Source organism: Schistocerca serialis, chromosome 8 (assembly GCF_023864345.2).
Source record: "Schistocerca serialis cubense isolate TAMUIC-IGC-003099 chromosome 8, iqSchSeri2.2, whole genome shotgun sequence".
Lineage (NCBI taxonomy): Eukaryota > Metazoa > Arthropoda > Insecta > Orthoptera > Acrididae > Schistocerca > Schistocerca serialis.
This window is the reverse complement of record NC_064645.1, coordinates 229,581,057-229,605,153: the sequence shown is the minus strand read 5'-3', so window position 1 is coordinate 229,605,153 and position 24,097 is coordinate 229,581,057. Positions and strand designations below refer to the sequence as shown.

At 37.2% G+C, this 24,097-nt stretch overlaps 1 protein-coding gene across 1 annotated transcript in view; it reads left to right on the top strand.

The window, feature by feature from the left end:
• The first annotated feature begins 16,486 nt into the window (after window positions 1-16,486).
• LOC126416584 (conserved oligomeric Golgi complex subunit 8) overlaps window positions 16,487-24,097 on the top strand; it is a 36,191-nt gene continuing 28,580 nt past the window's right edge. Inside the window, exons 1-3 of the mRNA XM_050084336.1 lie at window positions 16,487-16,642; window positions 23,731-23,802; window positions 23,903-24,027. Coding sequence (XP_049940293.1) covers window positions 16,588-16,642; window positions 23,731-23,802; window positions 23,903-24,027 — 252 coding nt within the window. The 5' untranslated portion in view covers window positions 16,487-16,587. The remainder of the gene's footprint in view (window positions 16,643-23,730; window positions 23,803-23,902; window positions 24,028-24,097) is intronic.

The following is a 24,097-nucleotide window of genomic DNA, read 5'->3' as shown; positions in this document are numbered from 1 at the left end:
TGCAACGTGGAGATTATTCGTCCTAGAGAAAAACTGAATAGGACCCTTTTTGTAGGAAAATTAATTTACTTCAGTTTTGTACTGGGAAACATTTTCGCTAGAAGCTGCCGCTTCTGAGCTATTGAAGAAAAACATAAAAAGTGGTTCGATTACTACAGTCATTTTTACAGGAGAAAAGTCTGCAGCTTGTGGTTGGGCGGTAGCATTCTCGCTTCCCGCGCCTGGGTTCGATTCCTGGAGGGGTCAGGGATTTTCTCTGCCTCGTGATGTCCTTAGGTTAGTTAGGTTTAAGTAGTTCTAAGTTCTAGGGGACTGATGACCATAGACGTTGAGTCCCATAGTGCTCAGAGCCATTTGAACCATTTTTGAACAGGAGAAAAACAACCTGCATCAGTGGATCAACTAATAATTATTAAATTTGGAGTTATCAAGAACTATGCACTACTGTAATTGTGCCAAGTCCCATTGCATTTATATGGACTGAGTTAAGATGGATTATTATGACAATTACCTATGCTCTGCATTTGGTGGTCTCATATGTGACGAAAATATTTTTTTTATCTATTTATATACACTATCTTTTCTCGTGTAAAGATGATTGTAATAATCAAAACTGGTACAGAAAAAATACACTTGTACAGCTAATGGCATAAATACACTTTTCCAAATTATCTAACAGCTGTAGACAGTTACCTACGGAAAGCTCTAGAAAAAAGTGGCCTTTGAAGGCCCTCTCCCTCACACTTGCACCACCATGCTCACACACCAGCATTCAGGAGTTAGTTTCTTAGTTATTTCATGTTCAATGGATCTTTTGCATGATAAATCATAATGGTATGGAAAGAGTCATTTTACTTTCAAAACGCATATTAATTAGTAACTATGGCAATGCAGAGTATTTATAATTTTATTTTTTTATAATTTTATTTTTTTAAATATGCAGAGTGAGTAATTCCTACCCAACACCTTCTACACATTACAACAACAGAAATTCTTCTGTGGAATAGAAAGCATTGTCGAGGAGGAAGTTTTTTGGTTTGTTTTCAAATTTTACTTTGGTGTCTATCAGACATTTTATATCATTGGGTCAGTGACACAAAATTTTTGTTGCTTCATCATGCACCCCTTTTTGTGCTAAAGACAACCTTAGTGTAAAGTAATGAATGACTTTTTCCTTCTGGTATTGTAGTTATGTACATCATTGTTCATTTGAGCTGCACATGATTATTTATAACAAATTTCATGAGAGAATAAATATACTCTGAAGCTGTAGTCGGAATGCCCAGCTCCTTAAACAGATCTCCACAAAACGACTGTGGGTGTGTACCACGTACTATTCTTACAGCACGTTTTTGAGTAATGAAGACATTCTTACTTAAACATGAGTTGCCCCAGAACACTTTTCTGTATGACATTATTGAATGGAAATACACAAAATATGTCAACTTACTGATTTGTCTGTCTCTAAAACTTGCAAGGGTTGTAAGTGCAAATTTAGACGAACTAAGTTGTTTTAGTAGTTCTGAAATGCGATTGTTTCCAGTATAAATCTCATCAATATGGACACAAGAATTTTGAAGCTTACATCCTATTTATTATTTCCTCATCATGTGTTACACTTATCATCAGTGTAGTACTCCTTGATTTGCAGAACTGAATGTCTTGTGTCTTTATAAAACTGAGGGTGATACCATTTGCAGAAAACATGTCAATGATAAATTTAGGGACATTGTTTAGAATTTCTTCTTTTTATTAATGTATTCTTGGATTTATTACAATAACAGTGTCATCTACAAAAAGAGCTAATACTGCTTTCTACGTGTTAGACAGAATATCATTTACATATATGAGAGACAATAGTGGACCCATGATAGGCCTTGAGAAACCCCAAATGTGATTTCTCCACAGCCAGAATTATGTCCCTGGCCTGTATAGGTCGTATTACTGACTACAGCAATATTTAAAATTTTGTTCATAATGTATCCTTCTACCATTGTACAAAAATTTGGGATTACATGAATTTTTCCCATAATTTTCCTTCATGGACTGAACTATCAACAGGAGGTGCAATACTGAACTACACGCTTCCCCTTCACTGACAACTCCACCAACAACATGAAGAGATTATAGTCAACATGTATTCACCATTTCATCTATGATGCATATGCTATAATGCGTCCATTTTAGTCCTGCGGGTGGGTGAGGGGGAGGGGAGGGTGGATTAAGGTTGCATATAAAATACCAGTAGGGCTCAGAACTACCAAGCACAGCAAAGAATTGCGCTCTATCCGTACCAAATTCTTTGTGTGCTCCACTTAGTACTGAGTATTACATGTCTCATTTTTTTCTTTGCCTGTTTTGAAATAAGTGAAGAGACTACTCCCAGTCCATCATGCGGTTTTGAGTACAGGTCTCACAATACCAGAAATGTTGACCAAACATCAGTTTTGCTTTTGCATAAGCACAGAATGTGGATGAGGGCTCCAGCCTTATGAGAGGGAGGCAGGGCTGGTTTACCCACAACACTGTGTTCTCATTTGTTTACATTCATGGCCAACTGCCTGTGGTGTCATCCAGAGATTCCAGTGCCACACTAAAGTCGGCAGTAAAGACATTAGCGATATCTCGCTGCAATCCGCAATGGCAAATAGGAGGCGCTCCTGAAGACTACTCCACTCTCTCAGTACTGCAGCACCTTTGCACTGAGGTCAATGTAGAGCCAAGCATGGAAGATCTCTGTCCAGTATTTGTCCTCAGCTTCAGCATTCAACATAATCTGCAACACAGTGTTACTCAAAGTTTCAGTGGAACATGTAGTTGTGTTAACATTGAACGTTGTACTTCAAGAGAGCTGTGATGATATCATACTCTATGATGGTTGTGGCAAAGATCTGTCTCAAGTTACATAAAACTTTTTATTCATTCATGTAATAAAGTGAACTGATATTTCAACTGTTGTAGTAAAAAATGAACCAATTCCCAGATGACTCAAAGAACTGACAATTATGACCAGACAAAAGTAGTTTCACATGGTCACAGCACTGCTAAGTTATAGTGTACTAAACAGACATACAACATTCACACTTCGCAAAAAAAATATTTCCATTAGGTGAAAATAAATTAGGCGTGAAGAGGGAACAGATTTTAACGTCTTATGGATGATGAGGCCATTACAGGTGGAGCTCAGTTCTGATTGAACGAGGATGGAAAGGAAATTCTTTTCGAGCTTTAAGCAAACCACACAAAATCTACAGCTGGATGGTTACACAGGAAAGTAAACTACCGTGCACTCGTATATGAGTCCATTGTGCTACCAATACGTCAGCTCAGTGAACAAATTAAAGCCCTTCAGATTAAAAAAGCTGGATCCTTAGACTGTTTCGCAGCCAACAATGTCATAAGACATTTACACAACTGCGGTGTGTTCCATCCCAGATGATGAGTTGAGCAATTTAATCTCAGTACAGAGTGAAAAAATCCGTGACAAAATAACAAATTCCAAATTTACCACTTTCCTCTCCGTTGCATAGTGATTTTACTTCTGTTGCATTCCACTATATTTGCAGAGAAGCAAGTAATAATGACACAAAAATATGGAATAAAATGCTATGTGTAAGTGCGACACCAGAGGCAGTGTGGCAGACGTTTTTGCTTCAGATTAACAGTGCACATATGTATGTGAGTTTAAGAACTGTACAAGCAGTAATAGAACCCATTCTCTCAGTTTTATCCCGTTCTCCTCACATGCTCACCTAATGCTCTTGGTCTTCCTCGTTTCTGGCGATGTAAGCCAAAGTAAAGGCGAGGCCTGTGACATCATTTCACTTCTGTGACGGCAGTTGCAAGAAAATAAGGAACTTTAGCAGACAAACATGCACCTTTTCTGCAACCTCGCTATTCACGGTATTGCCATTCCATTGCCGAGTGCAAAGTCGAAATTGATGAAACATTGCTTGCTTGGCTGGTAGCAGTGAATGTGTTCTTTAAGTATACGCCATTGTAAGTTATTTTAATAAGGAGAATTAAGGTCATGTTGTACTGCTACAACGTTTTGCACTTCATAGAGTCTGATCGTCGCCTCCTAATTATCCAACAATCGAATTCTGTTGAACCATTAAGGATACTTCACATTAAGTACATAGAATTTCACCACTCATAACGTTAGTGCTGGCCGTTAATACAATATGAATGAGTGCACGATGTAATTTATACAACTTTTTGACAACAGTGACGAATTCATGGATTTTATTATTTTGTGTCATTGATTTTATATTGTCTAGTATAATGTAAATATTTTTATGAACCTGATGGTGGTGTGTGGACACGGTTGTTCAATAAAGGAATTTTATCAGCAGCTCTTGGCGTTAAAGCATGATGTTCTACGTACGAGCTTTTGCGCAACACCTTCTTAAAATATACGAAACTTTCTTTAGTCGTTGTCTTCGTTTTTTCATAGTTCATGGAATACATCAAATAATATCCTTGGTACATCTAGTAACAATTTGGCTAGCCACATTTCTTGACCACCAAAATTTAATTTTCATTAAAATCATATTTACATCGTCTCCTCCACTCTTCCCCCTCAGGCTTTCTGTCTTTGTAATTCCCGATGGTATTATTCATTAACAAGCATCATTTTGTAAAAATATTTCACTTATCTCTCTGTCGTAAGTAAAAACTTTTAATAAAATGTTATATAGAACAGTCTTGATCACATAAATACTTATATAAGTTCTATATCAGAGTTCGTCAAACTGCAACCCGCTAGCTGCATGCAGCCCCAGTCAAGTATTCGGGAAGCCCAAGGTTCTCAGCCATTTTTTATGACAATAAGCGTCTAGCAACAAACAGTCGAATCCAAAAACAGTCAGATAACATTAAAAACTTCTTGAGAGTTTACTTTTGCTACTCAGTAATAAACAAAAAAAATATTTACCTATAAAGTAATATATTAAAATGTGCTTAATTTTAATTGATGTTGGTGAATATGGCCATGATACAAGCAAAGTTGGCTGCTTACGTCAGAGGTAGAGGGATAAGTAAGTGCAACTACTGTGAAGTTAGAGGATGTGAGAGAGGAAAGTTTTCTTATTTGTGTTCCAGTGCTGACAATTCATTGGCCTATGTGCCACATGTCGATGAGCTGTTGCAGCATAAATTTCGAATGGAAGCAACATGGATTCATGATTCATGAATGCGTGTCATAGAGAAGGTCATCTTCAAATGCTGCGCATATTTGCAGCAAAGAATGTGAAATTACATTAAGGCCATTGTAATACAATGCAGTGAGTAGGAGAAAATGACATTCAAAAATTTAATAAACATTTTTGATTGTGTCTCATATTGCATAATGCACTTAAATATAACAACTGTTCTTAGGAGTTCGACTGCCAATCCTATCACTTAACAGACTGTAGACTACCGATCCCAACATGTGACCAGGTACAATTTCTCCCACTTCTAAATACGAAATCACATAGATTGATGCTCTTGATAGGTCTTCATTGTGTTGCATGGGACACGAAGTTACTAAAACAGCCATTTGTTGTATGAAGTCATACTGCTGGAGGACGGCAACTGTTCGTTCACTACGAAGAAGCGAAAGACATAGCTTCACATTTTCTTACAGACGACGAATTATGCCTGATTTAGAGAAATATTTTGATGACATTGAAAGTGAGTATAACGAAATCGACGATTCTGATGACTGTCCTGAGTCTGTGCAAGATGAATTGTGTCAAACTTCAAGTGAGTATTTCGCGTTTTGATTTCTCAAAGAATTCGTAGGAACACTGCGTTTTTTATAATGTTTCTTCATTTTCTCAACCATGGAATACTTTTTTATTTGTTGTAAGCAAACAGGCAAGGCTTCAAGAAAAGACACTACATATCAGTGCAATGAGTGCAAAATATTCATGTACAAAAAGTCTTATTTCAAAGTATATCAACCAAAACACTACTACATGAAAGAAATGTGTCATAATTCATACATGTGATCTAGAAGAAGTAGCTTCAGGCTTCCATAAAAGGATAGTGCTACAGTTACATGCTGGCTAATGGCTCTGAGCACTATGGGACTCAACTGCTGAGGTCATTAGTCCCCTAGAACTTAGAACTAGTTAAACCTAACTAACCTAAGGACATCACAAACATCCATGCCCGAGGCAGGATTCGAACCTGCGACCGTAGCGGTCTTGCGGTTCCAGACTGCAGCGCCTTTAACCGCACGGCCACTTCGGCCGGCTACATGCTGGCTACCATTCTTAATAAAAAAAATACTAAAAAACCATAAAAATGGTCAGCATCCTGAGATACAGCAAGGTTAATGTGTCCAGAGTCACAGTGCCAATCAATTAATCATCTGCTCACACAGCCAACATAGCACCACTTCATCAGACAATTAAAGTGTCACAAATTTCGGGTCGCTGAGAGTCATAGTGGCCGCGGCCTTGCCTCAGTGGATACACCGGTTCCCGTGAGATCACCGAAGTTAAGCGCTGTCGGGCGTGGTCGGCGCTCAGATGGGTGCCCATCCAGGCCACCATGCGCTGTTGCCATTTTTCGGGGTGCACTCAGCCTCGTGATGCTAATTGAGAAGCTACTCGACCGAATAGTAGCGGCTTCGGTCAAGAATACCATCATAACGACCGGAAGAGTGGTGTGCTGACCCTCGCTCCTCCTATCCGCATCCTCCTCTGAGGATGCCACGGAAGTCAGATGGTCCCGGTAGGCCACTCGTTGCCTGAAGACGGAGTGAGAGTCATAGTCATTTGAAACAGAACAGTTGACATGAAGTATTCCGACCTGTACTTGGACACCAGCAGTTTATCGCGCCCTTAGTATGCCTAGTCTATTAGGGGCTCTAAACATATAAGTACGGAGGTCGAGATACCACCCCACAGTGTCGGTGTTGTCTCTCGAGCAAAAACGTTTGAAGACTCCTAGTTCATTGCGATCGCAGTTGTTCCCAATATGTTTATGAACATTATCAAAATTCTTAACACTCATTAAATTAAAACATATTGTTACAGACTCATCAGAAGTTTTGTTTTGAAAACTGTGCTTCGTTTTTTCTGTTGGTCGTGTGTGGAGATGTCACCAGCATAGTTAGACCATGAGTGGCAGATTCTGCAAGAAGACAATGCTGTTGGTTCCAACTGTAGGTTGTATTGTCCCTGATTGGAGTAAACCGTTAGACTTGGAGTCATTTATGAAGCCTGGTGATGCCTCAGAGTACTGTCCATAGGCTGTTCATTCATAGTACTTCAGCTGGTGGCAATGGTGGTTTGTAAGACTGCCCACAACAGAAGTGGTTCTAATGGCTGTACAGGATGTCCTGTGTGGTGACTTGTAAATATTAGTCAGTCATAGGTGGCTTCCACCGTGGTTGGAATTCAGCCCTGTGATCTGCCCAAATTGCAAGCCCATATTTGATCGGTAAGTCTGAAATGAGAGATAGTAACATTCTTAGCTGTCTCCCATAAACTACTTCAACTATGTTTCTTCCTTTTATTGATAGTGCCCAGCATTGGTTCATGTTGTAAGAGTCAGTATTTCCCCCATTCATTTGCTTATCTCATTTCTCCGCCATTCTCTCTGTTTCTCTTTTACCATCATGGTGGAATTGTGCTGTGCTTACGCTTACACGTTTAATATTCTGAATTCTGATCATATGCGAAATTTATTAGTGTCCGTACACTCATGGAGTAGAAAGGGATTAAAATTCAGACTAGCGAAACCTAAGCAGAAAAGGTGAACTCCGTTTTCAAATGTTCTTTTACAAATGAGAATCCAGGGGTATTTCCACATTACAATTTTCACGCCACTGTGAAGATGAGCATTATGGATTTTAGCGTCATGTTGGAAAACAGCTGAGATCTCTAAAACTGCACGATGTCCGGGGCCCAGTGAAATCGCTATCAGATCCTGTTCCAAATCTGAAGAAGAGATCCTCATTTAGCCCTAATCTACCATAGATCCCTCGAATAAAAAACCATGGCCAACAGTTGAAAGGAACCTACCTACAAGAAGGATAGTAGATGCGATCAAAAACACTGCCATCAAATTTTCTTGACGTCCATTTCTGGTGGAATCATCGAAAATATTCTGAGCTCAACATAATGAAGCATCTTGAACAGAATGACCCTCGCCATGCCAACTAGTATGGATATCGAAAACATTAATCATGTGAAACCCAACTCATACTGTTTTCACATAATGACCTGAAAGACAAGGATCAAGGCAGGCATGTAGATGTAATGTTTCTCGATTTCCGAAAAGCATCTAACCCAGTACTACACCTATACTTATTATGAAAAGTATGATCAAATGGGAATCAAGCAAAATTTGTGATTGTATTGATGATTTCTTGTTTGGGAGGACACAGCATGTAATCTTGGATGCAGAGTCATTGAAAGATGTAGAAGTAACATCAAGCATGCCCCAGGGAAGTGTGCTGGGACCCTTGCTGTTCACAATGTATATTAAAGATATCTTAGACAATATAAATAGTAACCTCAGACTTTTTGCAGATGACACAGTTATCTGTAATGGAGTACTGTCTTAAGAAAGCTGTGCAAATTTTTATTCAGGTGTTAATAAGATTTTGAAGTAGTGCAAAGATTGGTAACTTGGTGGAAAATATTCAGAAATGTAAAACTGTGCACTTCACAAAACGAAAAAGAATGCAGTATCCTATGACTAAATCATCAGTGAGTCACAACTGGAATCAGTCAACTCATACAAATACCTGTTTATAACTCTTTGTAAGGATGTGAAGTGAAAACATCACAAAGACTCAGTTGTAGGAAAAGCTGGTTGCTATAGTTTGGTTCAGTGATAGAATACTAGGGATTTGTCATCAGTCCACAGAAAAGATTGCTTACAATTCACTTGTATGATCCTTCTTAGAAAATGACTTACGTGTGTGGGGTCCAATTCAGATAGGACTGATAAGGGATACTGAATGTATACACAGAAGGGCAACAGTTTTGTTTGACCTGTAGAGGAGTGTCACAGAGATGATGAAGAAACGAAGTTGACAGGTCGCTAACATATAATATGTAATATGAATAATAAAAGTCTCAACACACTGGGTCATAAATAAAGTTACTTCACCATTTCTCCATGACTCTGCATCCAGTGTAATATGCTGCTTCACCCCTGCTGAGAAATCTTCAGTTTAGTCTAATTTCGTTCCATACCCTTTATGATCGTACTTCTATTAATAAGTGTTGGTATGGTAAAGAGTCGAATACAATTGGTAGTGCCACCCATTGTGACCGAGCAGTTCTAGACACTTCAGTCTGGAACTGCGCGACCGCTACAGTCGGCTCAGGCCTGGATGTGTGTGATGTCGTTAGGTTAGTTACGTTTAAGTAGTTCTAAGTTCTAGTTGACTGATGACCTCAGATGTTAAGTCCTATAGTGCTCAGAGACATTTGAACCATTTTGGTAGTCATGAAATAGCACATCTGCCTGATTGTCTTGATCAATGGCTTTCATGATGTCACTAAGGGAGAGTGGCAGCTGAGTTTTTCATAGTCAGTGCTTTTGGAATCCATACTGGTTGGCATGGAGGAAGTCATTCTGTTCAAGGTACCTCATTATGTCTGAGCTGAGAAAATGTTGCCAGTCTGTAGCAGATCGATGTCAATGATATTGGACGACAGTTTTGTTGATTTTATTTTAGATAGACAGGACTGTGGTTTCTTCCAGTTATTGGGCACAGATTTTTGTTCTAGAAATCTACTGTGTTATGATCTACTGTGTTATGATTAAAAGAGGGGATAATGGGCACATAAAATCTGTATATAATCGAATAGAGATTCTTCAATGATCTGGTTCTGAACATCACTGACACTACTAAGTACATCACTCACCTTTGCAGTGGTGTGTGAATTTAATTGATGCAATGCTCCATGATTTTATTTTGTAAATGAAGCTCTCAGCTGGCCACTGGTGGCCGAGCAGTTGTAGGTGCTTCAGTCTGGAACCGTGCGACCGCTACAGTCGCAGGTTGGAATCCTGCCTTGGGCATGGATATGTGTGATGTCCTTAGTTTAGCTGGGTTTAAATAGTTCTAAGTTCTGGGGGACTGATGACCTGAGATGTTAAGTCCCATAGTGCTTAGAGCCATTTTTGAAGCTCTCAAAATTAAGTTCAGCATTTTTGTTTTGCTTTGCTTTCCTTAGTTTTTAGTTCCTGTGTCAGACATGAGTGTTTTGACATGATCTTTGACACCACTGATAGATTTTTTTGCATATGAACAGAATTTCTGTATATTTCGATATGATTTTCTAAAGGTTCTTGTTGGACGATTTACTCATTGCCTCTTTGAAAGGCGAATGTATTTCATCTAGCATCTCTGTCTATACTCCTGCACTTTTGTTTTGTACATATTGTGCAATAGCCCCTATTTTTTAACTGAATTTTCTCATTTTGAGAAGACCAAAGGAGCGATCTGTTTTACATGCTAAAAACATTCAACAGTCTAGATTGCATAAATATTTCTTTATTTAAGACAACTGGTTTCAAGAGAATTTGTTGCCATCTTCATATCTTGAAGTAGCTTCTTGTTATGAAATGTGTTCATTTTACATTGGACCTCACACCTAATTATCATATGGATGAAACTCAGCTTATTATGCAAGGTTTGTAATAACTAAAATTTACCTGTTTCTTTAGAAGTCTTCTTACAGAAACTTTATACATGAAGGGCCCCTCCCATCTCAAACTGTTCTACAATTACATACCTAACCAGTGCTTGATCAACTCTTCTTCTAAATTTCAGCTTATTAAGATAAACGATGGGTGAACATTTTGGTAATGGAGATAAATAATTTCCACATCACTTAGGACTTTCTGAGTATATTTTGAAATGTTAGATGAGCGAGTACCTGTACTGCACCACAACTCTTATTCTATATATTCTTGGTTGTTTATAAATCCCATCAGAAGCTCTTATCAAACTGTCATTCAAGTCATAATAACTTATTTGATGTCATTCCTTGTTTGTTTTGATACCCAAGCTTTTATCTGTCACCTAGTCATAATACTTAAGTGAGCATCAATTAACTGACTGATGTATTATATTCTCTAACACTTTTTCATACTAGTATGTCACAAATAATGATGTGATTCAGTGCACTAAATCTCGGAATCTCCAGTAAAACGTCGTGATTTACATTGGCCCTATAAAAGTCTACAATGAAAGAAGTGGTACCAGTAGATAATTAATCATTCTATTGTGTGGAAAAAATTATGCAGTAAAGAAGATAGATTTATAATAAAGACCTCCAATTGTCAAATATGCTGTAGGGTACCATAAAAAGACAAGCAACAACTGTCTTCAGTAGCAACTAAGAAGTGCATGGTACAGTGATAATATAGGCTATCTGTAAATCATATTTGCTTCAATATTTCTCAGTTTAATTCTACTCTCATATGTTACTTATGTAAAGTGGCAGTTTGAAGATAAGCTGTAAATTGTAAACAGCATTGGAAAAGAAATAAATTATTGCAGAAATTACTGGTTCAGCCACGTCAGATATTTGGTTACAGACAGGGTTCAAGATATATGTACAGTGTATAAGAACTGTTGCAGAATCATGACACCTTTAACATAAAGCCACCAATAATTGAGACCCACTCCACAGATAGACATCTAAATATGATTGTTGATGAAACTCATTATGGATTGGGGTGTTTCAGTCTCTTCTGAGACGACCTGTAAACGAACGAATCACTGAAATTAAACCATTCAATATGGCGTCAAATGAAATAGTATTGGCGGATATGAATGTTATAGTACAGGTTATGGAATTAGAGCTGTGACAAGAGTTAAATACAAGGAAGAATACGCAACCCATATCTTGGTTCTGAAAACAGACTTCGCACAGGGAAAATGAGGGGTCACCAACACAACTATGAAAGAAATAAGACTCAAACATGAAAATGCTGTCTGCAATGGCAAACAAACTAACAGCTGGCGTGTAAAAGCAGGTTCACACACGCAACAAAAGTGTTACCACAGCTAGTGGCATATTGCATCTGCAGTGCAATTGCATGTGTGAACTCCCAGTTTTTAGGTGAGAAACTTGAGAAACGCAACTTTTTTTCATGCCACAAAAAGTTCAACTTGGTTGTACTTTGTTGCGCCACTTTCCTGACATCACTGCTCCCTGGTGGCCTAGCGGCAGTATTTCGAAACACAGGTAACTATTGCAGTTGTTGTGGAATAATTGCTGCTGTACTCAATTCGATTTCAGAGTGTTTTCATTTTATTACTGAAAAAAGTGGTTGGCACATACACATTTGCAGCTTCTGGAAGTATAAGAACAGCAACTTATGTTTTATTTCCTGCAGCAGTGTGTGTTTTTGGTAGAGGTGGAGGGAGGAGGATGGGAGCAAAACCAATGACTTATCGCATACAATCTTAAAAGATTTTTGGATGAATAAATAAACAAACTTCACATATGTAACCAAAAAAGCAAGCGGTATAAACTCTGTGATTTGTGAGACCAAACATTGTTTAAATTGTGGATTATATGCAGTAAATAGCTCCCAAGTGTGATATGGCAGCTGTTAAACTAAAAAGTGATTGTTTGAAATGCCTGTATTAACGAATACAATAAGATTCTAAAATTTTGGTGTTTCTGCAGACGATATTTACAGGCCAACTGTTGATTTAGTTTGCCATTGCACACAGAATTTTCGTCTCTGAGTCTTTTATAAATGTTTGTGGCCCCTGATTTATCCTTGTGCAAACACTATTTTTGGATTCAGCATTTGGGGTTCATCTTCCTTGTATTTAACTCCTGTCACAGCTCTCATGGCATAACCTGCACTACAACATTAATAGCCATCCATATGATTTTACTTGATGCCATATTGAAAACTGTACAACTACATAGAATTTCTGGCATTCTGTGTAAACGGTAACTCATGATGCCACTATAGAAGCCAGAAGTTGTAGCGGCACATTAGCTGCATGTGCAAACCCAGCTTAAACATCATTTGCAAACGCAACAATCTTCCAAAATATCAGAATCTTATTGTATTTGTTGATATAGGCACTTCATATAACTAGTTGTAGTTAAACAGCTGCCACGTTTCACTTGGAAGCTATTTTCTGCATATAATCCACAATTTAAACAATGCTTCTTGGTCTCACAAATCACAAAGTTTATAAGACTTGCTTTTTTGGTTACATATATTAAATTTATTTATTTATTCATAAAAATCTTTTAAGGTTGTATGGGATAAGTCATTGGTTTCGCTGCCCCCTTCCTCCCCCCCCCCCCCCCCCCCCCAACCACATACACACTCACTGCTGCAGGAAATCGGACATAGATTGCTGTTCTTATACTTCCAGAAGCTGCAAAATGGTATCAATTTTGTGTACTGTTTTCACTTGTTTCAGCAATAAGATGAAAACGTTTAAATCTATTGAACTACAGTAGCAATAATTCCACAATAATTGCAGTAGAATGCTTGTGTTTCGTATCGTATTACTGGCATAGGGCGGGGGGGGGGGGGGGGGGGGGGGAGGCGAAATGGTGGAAGGAAAGTGGTGCATTAAATTACAACCAAGGTGAACTTATTACGGCATGAAAAAAGTTGTGTATCTTAAGTTGCACTTCTAAAAGAGTTGGAAGTCCTGTTAGATAAGGCTAGCAGGGAATTCCCTTATATAATTGCAGCTGGTGATCTAAACACTAACACCTAAAAGACAACTGTTACATGAGGTGTTTTCAAGATTTGATTTTAACTTATGGACTTAATTCAGCAGTAGACAGTCTCACAAGGTGCTGTAAAAATACAGAAATATTAATATATCACGTGATCACTAATATACCACTGCAGACCACTATCGGGTATTAATTGAATTAGCAGGCAACATAGGAAGGCCAGAAAAAATATTTAAAGAGTTTAGACAAATGAAACAAACATAGACAGGCTACTACGGCTACTGGAAAAAAGGAGATTTTAGTGAAGTATACTTAACAGAAAACCTAGATGAAGGATGGGAATCATTCTGCAATACATTAGGCCATAGCATAGGTGTTGCATGTCCATTAGTATGTAGGGAAATAAATAAGAAGAATAATAAAAGTTGGGTCATAGTAGAGCAAAAAAGGAAGAGGGAAGAGGTGAAAAGTATGTATCAAAATTGTTGGCTATGGCCAATCCGAGAAAATAGTGATGCATATAGGGGAAAGAAGAAATCATACACCAAACTGTAAAAGAAACTAAATCGACATATTATGAAAACAAGATAGCAAATTCAACAAATACTACTATGACCATATTGTCTCTCATAAATGAAGAGAGAAAAGGTGTAGGTGTGGAAAAGACTGATAACATAACACTTGAGGTCAGTGGGAGGAAACTCAGGGATGCACAGAATGTCAACAACGCTTTAAACAAACACTGTTTTGAAGTTGTGGACAAATTAATAACTCAAAATTATACTTCCAAAATAAAAACAATAAATATTCCATATGAGACAAAATGCTTATTCATGACTCCAACTAATGACTCAGAAATTGTAAAAATAATACATAGTCTAAAAACAAAAAACACCGAGGGACTAGATGTTTTATCCCCTAATGCTGTTCACAGTGGTTAGTAAAGCCATTAGCCGGTCTGATAAATTTATCTATAGAATAAGGAATATTTCCAATGTGCCTGAAAAAGAGTAAAGTAATCCCTATACATAAAGTAGGCTGCAAGAAAGACCTAGGAAATTACAGACCTATAGCTATTACATCTGTAATCTCTAAAACAATAGAAATCACAATAAAAGACAGAATATTAAACTTTATACAAACATCTAATATTCTCAACAATGAACAACATGGTTCAGAAAGGACAAATCTACCAAAACAGCAATAGCTGAATTCGTAACACTTGTAACTGAAGCACTTGATGAACAGAAGAAAGTCTGTGGTACATTCATAGACCTATCCAAAGCATTTGATTGTGTATGCCATGACACCTATTAGAAAACCTTCATTGTTATGGTATATTGGGAAAAGCAGTAGACACCATTAAATCGTTTTTTGATAAATAGAAATCAGCATGTAGAAATAAAGCAAAAATGAAAAATAACATTACAAGTATCTTTTCAAATTTTGAAATTGTGAAATATGGGGTTCCTCAACGGTCCATCCTTGGTCCACTACTTGTACAGTAATTCTGTATGTCAATTATATGACCAAAACATTATCTAATAGTGTATGCGTGTATGCAGTTGGTGCTTTATTTGTCGTTCCTATATCTACAACAGATGACTTGCAAAGAGAAGGCTTCGCTAAATATGAAAAGTAGAAACAATTATTTCAGGGAAAACGATCTCTTTATAAATGGAAACAAAACAACATATATGCAGATACACGCAAACAAAAACAAACTTTGGATAACATTACGGCCAGGCTCGGAGACCTAGAACTAAAGGAGACAGACAGCTATAAATTTCTAGTTGTAACAGTGGATAGATATATGACATAGGAGGATCACGTAAATAACATTTGCAGCAAAATAGGTCCAAGAATGCTTCTGATGAGAAAAATGTCAAAGCCAGTAAAAAGAAACACTCTACAAACAATGTACTATGGACTAGTCCATTCTCACCTCTCATATGGCGTCCTGGTCTGGAGAAACGCGGAAATGTGCACACACAGATAGTATGAGAATATTATGAACATAATACAAGAAGAAAAAATTACTCTCGTGTAGAAGGAAGTAGGCTAAAATTAACAGACAAAGAATCTGTAAATGCTGGATGCATTCTGTACAACAGTTTGCCGCAATGTATAAAGATGATGGAAACTATGTCTCTATTTAAAAGGAAACTAAAAAGACATGTGATCAATATTTGTGCTTACAGTGCTATCTTGAAATAAAAAAATAAATAGTGTGTCAGTATACATTGCAAAGGGAAACTGCAACAAATGTAAAACGGTGTTTAGAATCACTTCAAGTATGTAAATGCACGAAATAGTATTCCGTGCCAAAACACTGATGCTGCTGTTCTCTGCTTTTTCTCCATTTTTCTTGGCAGTGCTGAGTGAAGACCAACGACTTACAGAAAAATGAACTATATTATCATTGATGCCTTGTATAATGTACTTTTAATGACATTTTTTGTGAAAATACTATAAAATTTGTGTATATTTACTGTCTTTTTGAAACCAGCAAATACATAACCGTCAGATTATAAATGCAATCATACATAAATTGATATATACCACTGTATTTTCGCTATGTGTATGTAAACTTTATGTAAACATGACGTGTCCAGTATCACTGTAAGAAATGATCCACGGACGAATAAAGAATAACAGAAATAACCACTAAAAACTGGGAGTTCACACAAGGAACTGCATTTTAGCTGTCAGTCGACTGTGCCATGGACGTGCATTGACTCTCGTAACATCACATAATCGACTTTAAGTCGACAGTCACACTACACCAACAACTTGCTACATCGCTGGAGACGTGGGTCGTGGTTCGTGATTTGTAAACAAACTGTTGGCCAACATATGAAATTTTTTTGAATAGTGTTTTGCATTTGATTAGATTATGGATATCGAAGTAGAGAATGTTCTAAAGCTGATATTTCCAAATGAAGTACCCGGTGTGTTTATTACTATTAAGAACAGTGTTTTGTATTTTTTTGCTTTGGTTTACTGTAAACACTTCATCAAACATGTGTATTTTCTTTTGTTGTAAACACATCTATAACAGTAATTCAGAAACTTGATGTAAGTACGACAGCAGAAAACGCATTACGCTGTCGGTAATTTCTTGATATAAACAGATGTCATTGTAAATATAAATTACTGAGATCCATAAACACACTTCAGAATCTGAGTTGCGAGTCAGACGATTTTCTACATTGATTTTCCTATCTTCAAATTCACGATTCGTTCCTTCAGTTTATATTACAAAAGCTTAATATATTTCCAGTATCATGGGTAAGGAATTTTATGCTAACGTGTATGACACACATAAATTTCTTTTTTAATTAATTTCCGGAACACCCAGATAAGAATTTGACTGTGGTGATTATGAAGCCTATCAGTAATAGCTGATTCTCATCCCAGTGACACAGTCTGCTAGTAACTAAGATATAAATTTTACTCAACCCTTCTATAATTAACAGTTTGTGAAGAATTGATGTTCTGATAACGTATGTTATAAACTGTACTGTAAACTATAAAAATTTGACTTAGCAGCTAAGTGTCGTAGTTGCAACATTGAAAAGTCACATATTACAAGGTGCTGTTACTTATAATAGCCATAGTTTTTTGATGTTATATGTAGTTGAAAGTCTACAGTAGGCCTATTTCCATACCTTTTCATTTTCAGTGTCACAGTGTCAAAAATTTTTGCAAAATATTTTCGAATTTTTGAATCTAGTAATGTTTACTACCCTCATATTAATTTCTTTTTAATGATTAACTGATGGCTTAAATACCATTCCAAGATCTCACAACCAAAGTGTCAACTTTAAATCCAAGTGTGATCTCAGACTACAGTAGAGGTCAGCATGTCACCACCCACATTTTAAATATATATTAAAGAAAAATATTTCTTTGTTCTGTTTGCACTTGATGACTTCACATAACATAACATAACATTAGGATCAAGAGGAATATTCAGTACTATCCATCAAGTTTGATCAGTGACGTAGTAATGCTAATGGTTGCTGTGATATCACCTTTTGGTGCATATTTTCACAGTATGGTTATTATTTGGTGAAACCAATCGGTGTGAAACCAGAAATCATGGATGTGGTGGCAGACTGATCTGTAGCTCAGGCCATTTGAAAAATCACTACTTGTTGCCTATGATGTTATAGTCACCATGTTTTCATGACATTTGTTGCATGTTTCTTACATTGTTAGCGAAAGCTGACATGTAGTGTTGAATAGTCCTCATAATTTCAACATCATTACATCAGCGGTTCAATTGATGTGGTGTCAATATAGTCATTTTATAGTAGGAAATGAGAAGTTGGGAGACAGAGGGAGATGCCAGTAGTACTAAAACATACCTGAGTCTAAGGCCGGGACAAACAGAAAACACCTCAGGAAGCCCAAGTGACTTTGGCAAATATATGTTAAGAAAACTAGAAGTATATCAATCATGATAACTCAATTTAGTGTAAGTTGTGTGTTGCAATAAGCCATTGAGCCATGTGCTTTTTTCTGTGACCATTACAGTACTTGCCTTGATGTTGAATACTAAAATTATGTGAAAAGCCACATTGATCAGGAAAAAATTATTCCCTTTAAAAAATTGTCTTAGGTCAAAAAAAGCAACATGCTAAGATGCAAGACGCAGCACTTGACTACCTTATTGCTCCATCTGTTCTGACTTCGTCTCACTAAGTGGCCTTCTCATTGCCATTTCAAGTTGGTATCTCTCTCAAGGATGTCTGTTACCAATATTGTTATAGTGATATCATTCCTGATCTCGCACCTGAGATTGATGCACTGCTTCTGCCTCTCCTTTGCTCTTTGTGCACACTGTAACTGATGAGCATTCATCTTTGTCAGAGACAGTGTTCCCAGATCTTAAGCTGTTAGTAGTAGAACACAGGAATTATACTTAATATATTTTTGTAGGGTCACCCTTGTTGATTGGGATGCAATGAAATTTTCTTAACACTCTTGAACTCAAATTTATTCTTTTGTAAGTTTCTTCCCTGTGGTTGACCTTCTCTTGCTGAATTTTATTGCCAACATACTCACTTTTAACCAGTTGGATGTTTGGACACTGAACTATAGGCCTAGTTTGTTTTACATGCACCTCCAAACCAACTACAGAGGCAGCTTTCAGTCTGTGGATCATAATTGTCAGGCCTTAATTTATGAGCATGAAGATGTCAGCAAATTGTCGGTGATTCAGAGACTGGTCATCAGTTTTGATCCCGTCACTATCCCAGCCCATATTGTTGGGATACATCTTAATAGTTAGGATAGACAACTCTGAAAATACCTTATCCTCTCAGTGAACTCCTTTAGTTACTGAGATGTTCTCAGCTGTGAGCTCTTCATTTACTTTCATTGTTGCTTAATAACAAATAGACATCAAGTTTCTTCATATTTCTGTTTGACACTGGCATTCATTATGGATTCCATGATTGCCCACATTTCCACTGAATCAAATACTTTACAAAAGTCATTGCTAGATGTGATGTTGCGTTCTTGGGTTTTTTCAAGAAGTTGAATAATCTGATATAGTTAACAGTTGATACACCTTAGCAAAATCCTAGTTGTTCAGCACATTGTTAGAAATCAAGTTATTGAGTTAATCAGTTGGTAATGGCTTTAGTCAGAAGCTCACACACACGTGCTAGAGGACTTACAGGATGATGATTATCAAATTTTTCTCTGTCTCCCTACTTGAACTGTAGTGCCATTTCAGCAGTTTTCAAGATGTTTGGTATTATCTCAGATGTGTCAAACTTAAAAGTGTGTTGATACCTTGACTGCCCTTGTTATGAGTTTTACTGTAAAATTGTATTGTCTATTGGATTTAGTCCAGTTTTCCTTGTGATACTAAGGGCTTGAGAATACATCCAGTGTGATAATTGCTGGAGTTTATCTTGTATCACAATTCCCAGTGCACTTTTGGACCTATAACAGTGGTATATTTGCAAAAACACTGGTGCATATTCAAACGGAAAATGGCTCTTGAATCCTCATCCAACTATTCTCATTTAGGTATTCTGTAATTTCCCTATATCCCTATAGGCACATGCCGTAATAGTTCATTAGAAGGGTGACTAACAATTTCTTCTCAAATTGTATGCTCTGACAGGCCTTAATCAGAAATTAATGTTGTGGGAATGTTCTTGTAGAATTTAAATACTTGAGGGTGAAAGGAAACTGCACTCACCAAAAAGCAGAATCATCCAATTATCAATCCTTAAGTATTTACATTCAACATCAACATTTCTTTTACCTGCCTTGTGCTTCCAAAATTATTAAAAGATGTATCAAATAGAAAAGAAAATATATTACTGAGTTGTTTTTCTGGTTAAAACTAGGACACAAAGGGATTAAAATAAATGAGATAAAAAAATGCAAGAGCCAAAAACGCTTATATGGAATAATGTCATCCCATCATACAGTCCCATGCTTTAGCTATATGCCTTTGTAATAGAGAACCATTTGATGAGAGGGATGATGAGTATATGCTACATTCAAAGTGGTTGTGCATTATGGCTGAGGAAAGAATACCAGTCAGTTTGCTGAAGGTTTATCCTGTTAATTCAGCTGATACTGAAATCCACATTTAACATGCTCCTAAGACATCAACAGTATAGGGAGGCTGATATTCCAGTTATTGTCGTTGTCCCGTAAATTGGCCACGATCTACAAATGGAACTAACAACATTTTAAATACTTCAGGAGTAAAGAAGATCGCTAAACAAAAAGCAGCAAAAACCACACACACGCACACATAACGGGATTGTTTTTCCTACTTGTCTGCGTTAATTTAAATTTATCTATGTATAGGGAAAGCTGCTGTTCATCACACCAGTCAAAAATTTTTGCTAAATCATCTTGTATCCTCCTACAGTCTCTCAATGACGACACGTTGCTGTACACCACAGCATCCTCAACAAATAGCCTCAGATTGTTGCTCATGCTGTTTGTCAGATATTTATGTGTATAGAGAACAATAGGTGTCATATCACATTTCCATGGGGCACCCCTGATGATACCACTATCTCTGGTGAACATTCCCCATTAAGGACAGTGCACTGGGTTCCATTACCTAAGGAGTTTTCGAGCCACTCACATATCTGGGAACCTATTATGTATGCTCATTCCTTTTGTTAACAGTCTGCAGCGGATTACTGTGTCCAACAGTTTTGGTATGGCACTTGCAGTTATTTCATGTGCTTTTCTCTACAAATGCTATATGTTCCTCTGGCAAGGAGTGTGGTACCAATAAAGAACATAGTGCGGACTTCTGTTCTGTATATGCCAGCTTCCATTCGTATAAAAACACTAAAAATGTGAAATATGAACTAGGAGAGCACTGTAGGGCAATTATATTCTAAGGAAAAATTGCCAGCACCAGTGAAACAGAAAATCATCTGGTGATGCATGTAATACACAAAAGAAGCCTCTGTTACAGAAAAGCAGTGTATTTTACTAAGAATGTTGTAGGCTACATCCAAAGAATCAGGGATATCATACAATCTACTGACCGAGCGAGGTGGCACAGTGGTTAGCACACTGGACTCGCATTCGGGAGAACGACGGCTCAATCCTGCATCCGGCCATCCTGACTTAGGTTTTCCGTGATTTCCCTAAATCGCTCCAGGCAAATGCCGGGATGGTTCCTTCGAAAGGGCACGGCCGACTTACTTCCCCATCCTTCCCCAATCCGATGAGACCGATGACTTCGTTGTTTGGTCTCTTTTCCCCAAACAATCCAGTCCATAGGATCTACAAAAGACTGCACAACTTCTTTTCAATAAGGGGGCTGTGGACCATTGCCTCAGCATAACCAGCAGACCATGTAATAAATATTCAAGTATGCTCCAGAAGAGTTGTTGTAGTCAGTTAACCGCTCATGAGACACAAAACTGAAGAGACTATTGGAATTAACTTTTTGACGTGAATCAGTAATATGGCTACAGGCTCTCATCATCTATTGACTACTAAGTTTGCCCTATGGACTGTAATGTACATGGCATGACAGTAGAATATTGTCTGAATGTAATACACCATCAGTTGGGTGTGAAATGAATTCTGACATTCGGACATGTTTGGTTTCACAAAAACAAATGCTAGTTACTGGTGACCTAATTGTAGAGAGCTGCTGCTCATTATAATGTCCACATCAAGTTGTAGTTTGCTGTTGTAGCCCCCCAGCTGTACAGGGAGACTTCACTAATTATGTCTAACGTGTGATGGCTTAATGTGTGTCACTGCAATTTTTAATCAAAAGAATGTTTTGTTGCAGCTCTCCACTCTTGTCTGTCCTGTGGAAGTATCTCAATAACTATTGCAGACTATGTTAATTTAAACCTGTTTGCTGTAATTAGACCCTGGTCTCCTGCTATGATTTTTACCTCCTGTGTTTCAAAATTAATTATTGGTTGGTTGGTTGTTTGTGGAAGGAGACCAGACAGCGTGGTCATCGGTCTCATCGGATTAGGGAAGGATGGGGAAGGAAGTCGGCCGTGCCCTTTCAGAGGAACCATCCCAGCATTTGCCTGGAGTGATTTAGGGAAATCACGGAAAACCTCAATCAGGATGACCGGACGCAGGATTGAACTGTCGTCCTCCCGAATGCGAGTCCAGTGTCCAACCACTGCGCCACCTCGCTCAGTACAATTAATTATTCATCGGGGCTTCAGGTGTGTCTTAACAAACAGTCCCTTCTTTTAGTTAAGGTCTGACGAAAAGATCTTTTCTCCCTGATTACATTCTGTGCCTCTTCATTGGTTATGTGATCAACCCATCTAATCTTCAGCATTCTTCTGTAACACCACATTTCAAATGGTTCTATTATCTTCCAATCTATACTATTTAGTGTCCAAATTTTATTTCCGTATATGGCAACACTCCAGACAGATATTTCCTTACACCTAAATTTATATTTCTCTTCTTCAGAAAAGCTTTTCTGGCTGGTGCCAACCTTCGTTTTATTTAGGCTTAATCTCTGACATATTACTGCTACTTTTAGTGTCTCATTTCCTAATCTATCTCAGTCAGTATCCCCTGATTTAAATTAACTACACTTCATTACCATTGTTTAATTCTTATTAATGTATATTTCATAATCTTTTCTCAAGGCACTATCCATTCTGTTCAACTAATCTTCCATATGCTTTGCTCTGTCTGATACAGTTATTTTGTTTTCATTTCTCCTTCCTGTGCTTCCTTGGATTAGGTCATGACCAATTTACTGCCCTGTCTTCACCGCATCCTATCCTACTTTGTAAATGCGTTATATGTAATATATTTAGATGATTTAAATGCCTCTCAGTAAAAAAGTTTTAAACATGGCTTCGTAGTTCAATGGCCATTTAAAAATTAAAGTTAAAGCAATTACAGCCCTCAGACACAAAATTTAAGTCTTTTTATCATGTTCCAACACTTCTATGAGTGACATCATCAGAAATTAAATATTCTATATGGCATATAACATAAATACAAATTTATGGGACTTTCTTTTTACATTACTTACGTGATAAATATCAAGCATATCTTATACATGACATGTAAGTACTATTTCTTTCTTTTACTGTTAGTCAGTACTTGCACTTTTATGTAAAAAAAATCCCATAAATCTGTACTTATAGACCAATTTGAATATTTAATTTGTAATTAAAGCACTCATAGAAGTGCTGAAACGTGGTCAAAAGACTTAAATTTTGTGACTGAGGGCTGTAATTGCTTTAACTTTAGGCTCTCGTATCTTGTGGTCTTTTTAAAACTGTCCACCAGTGTAAACAAAGGTAGGGTAATTCATGTGTAGGATAGTTCTGGGTATTGAGTACACCTAGTACTGAGCCTCATTAAATACTGAATTCAAATAATTAATGTAAAACTATTCTTTAATAAATATGATGTACATGAAATGGAAAAGAAACTATACATAATGTGTGCACACTTCCATATGGCTGTCTTACAGTTGTTTTTTTCCCCCCACATGGAACAAGATTACTTATATATACAATTGTTTCAGATAACTGGAAGGAGAATCCAGATGTTGTTTTGTATCTATCCAAGCTTGGCTCATTTCATGTCGAACAGTTGAGTATGTATTACCAAAATTATTAAAATAACTTTTCCATTCAGATGCAGATGTTGGCCAGGGCTTTTTTTGATGTTGGTAATTTTTTTTTCCTTTTTTTCAGTCAAAGAACCAGAGCGTCTCAATGAGGAAAAATCTGCAGTACTGGAACAAACTCAAGAACTTGCATTTTCTAACTATAAAACTTTTATTCAAACTGCAGAATGTTCCAGAGAAATATTCAAACAGGTATATTTTCCATATGTGTTTCAGCTAAATCATTAATATACTGACATCTGTATTCATAGATTCTCCTTCT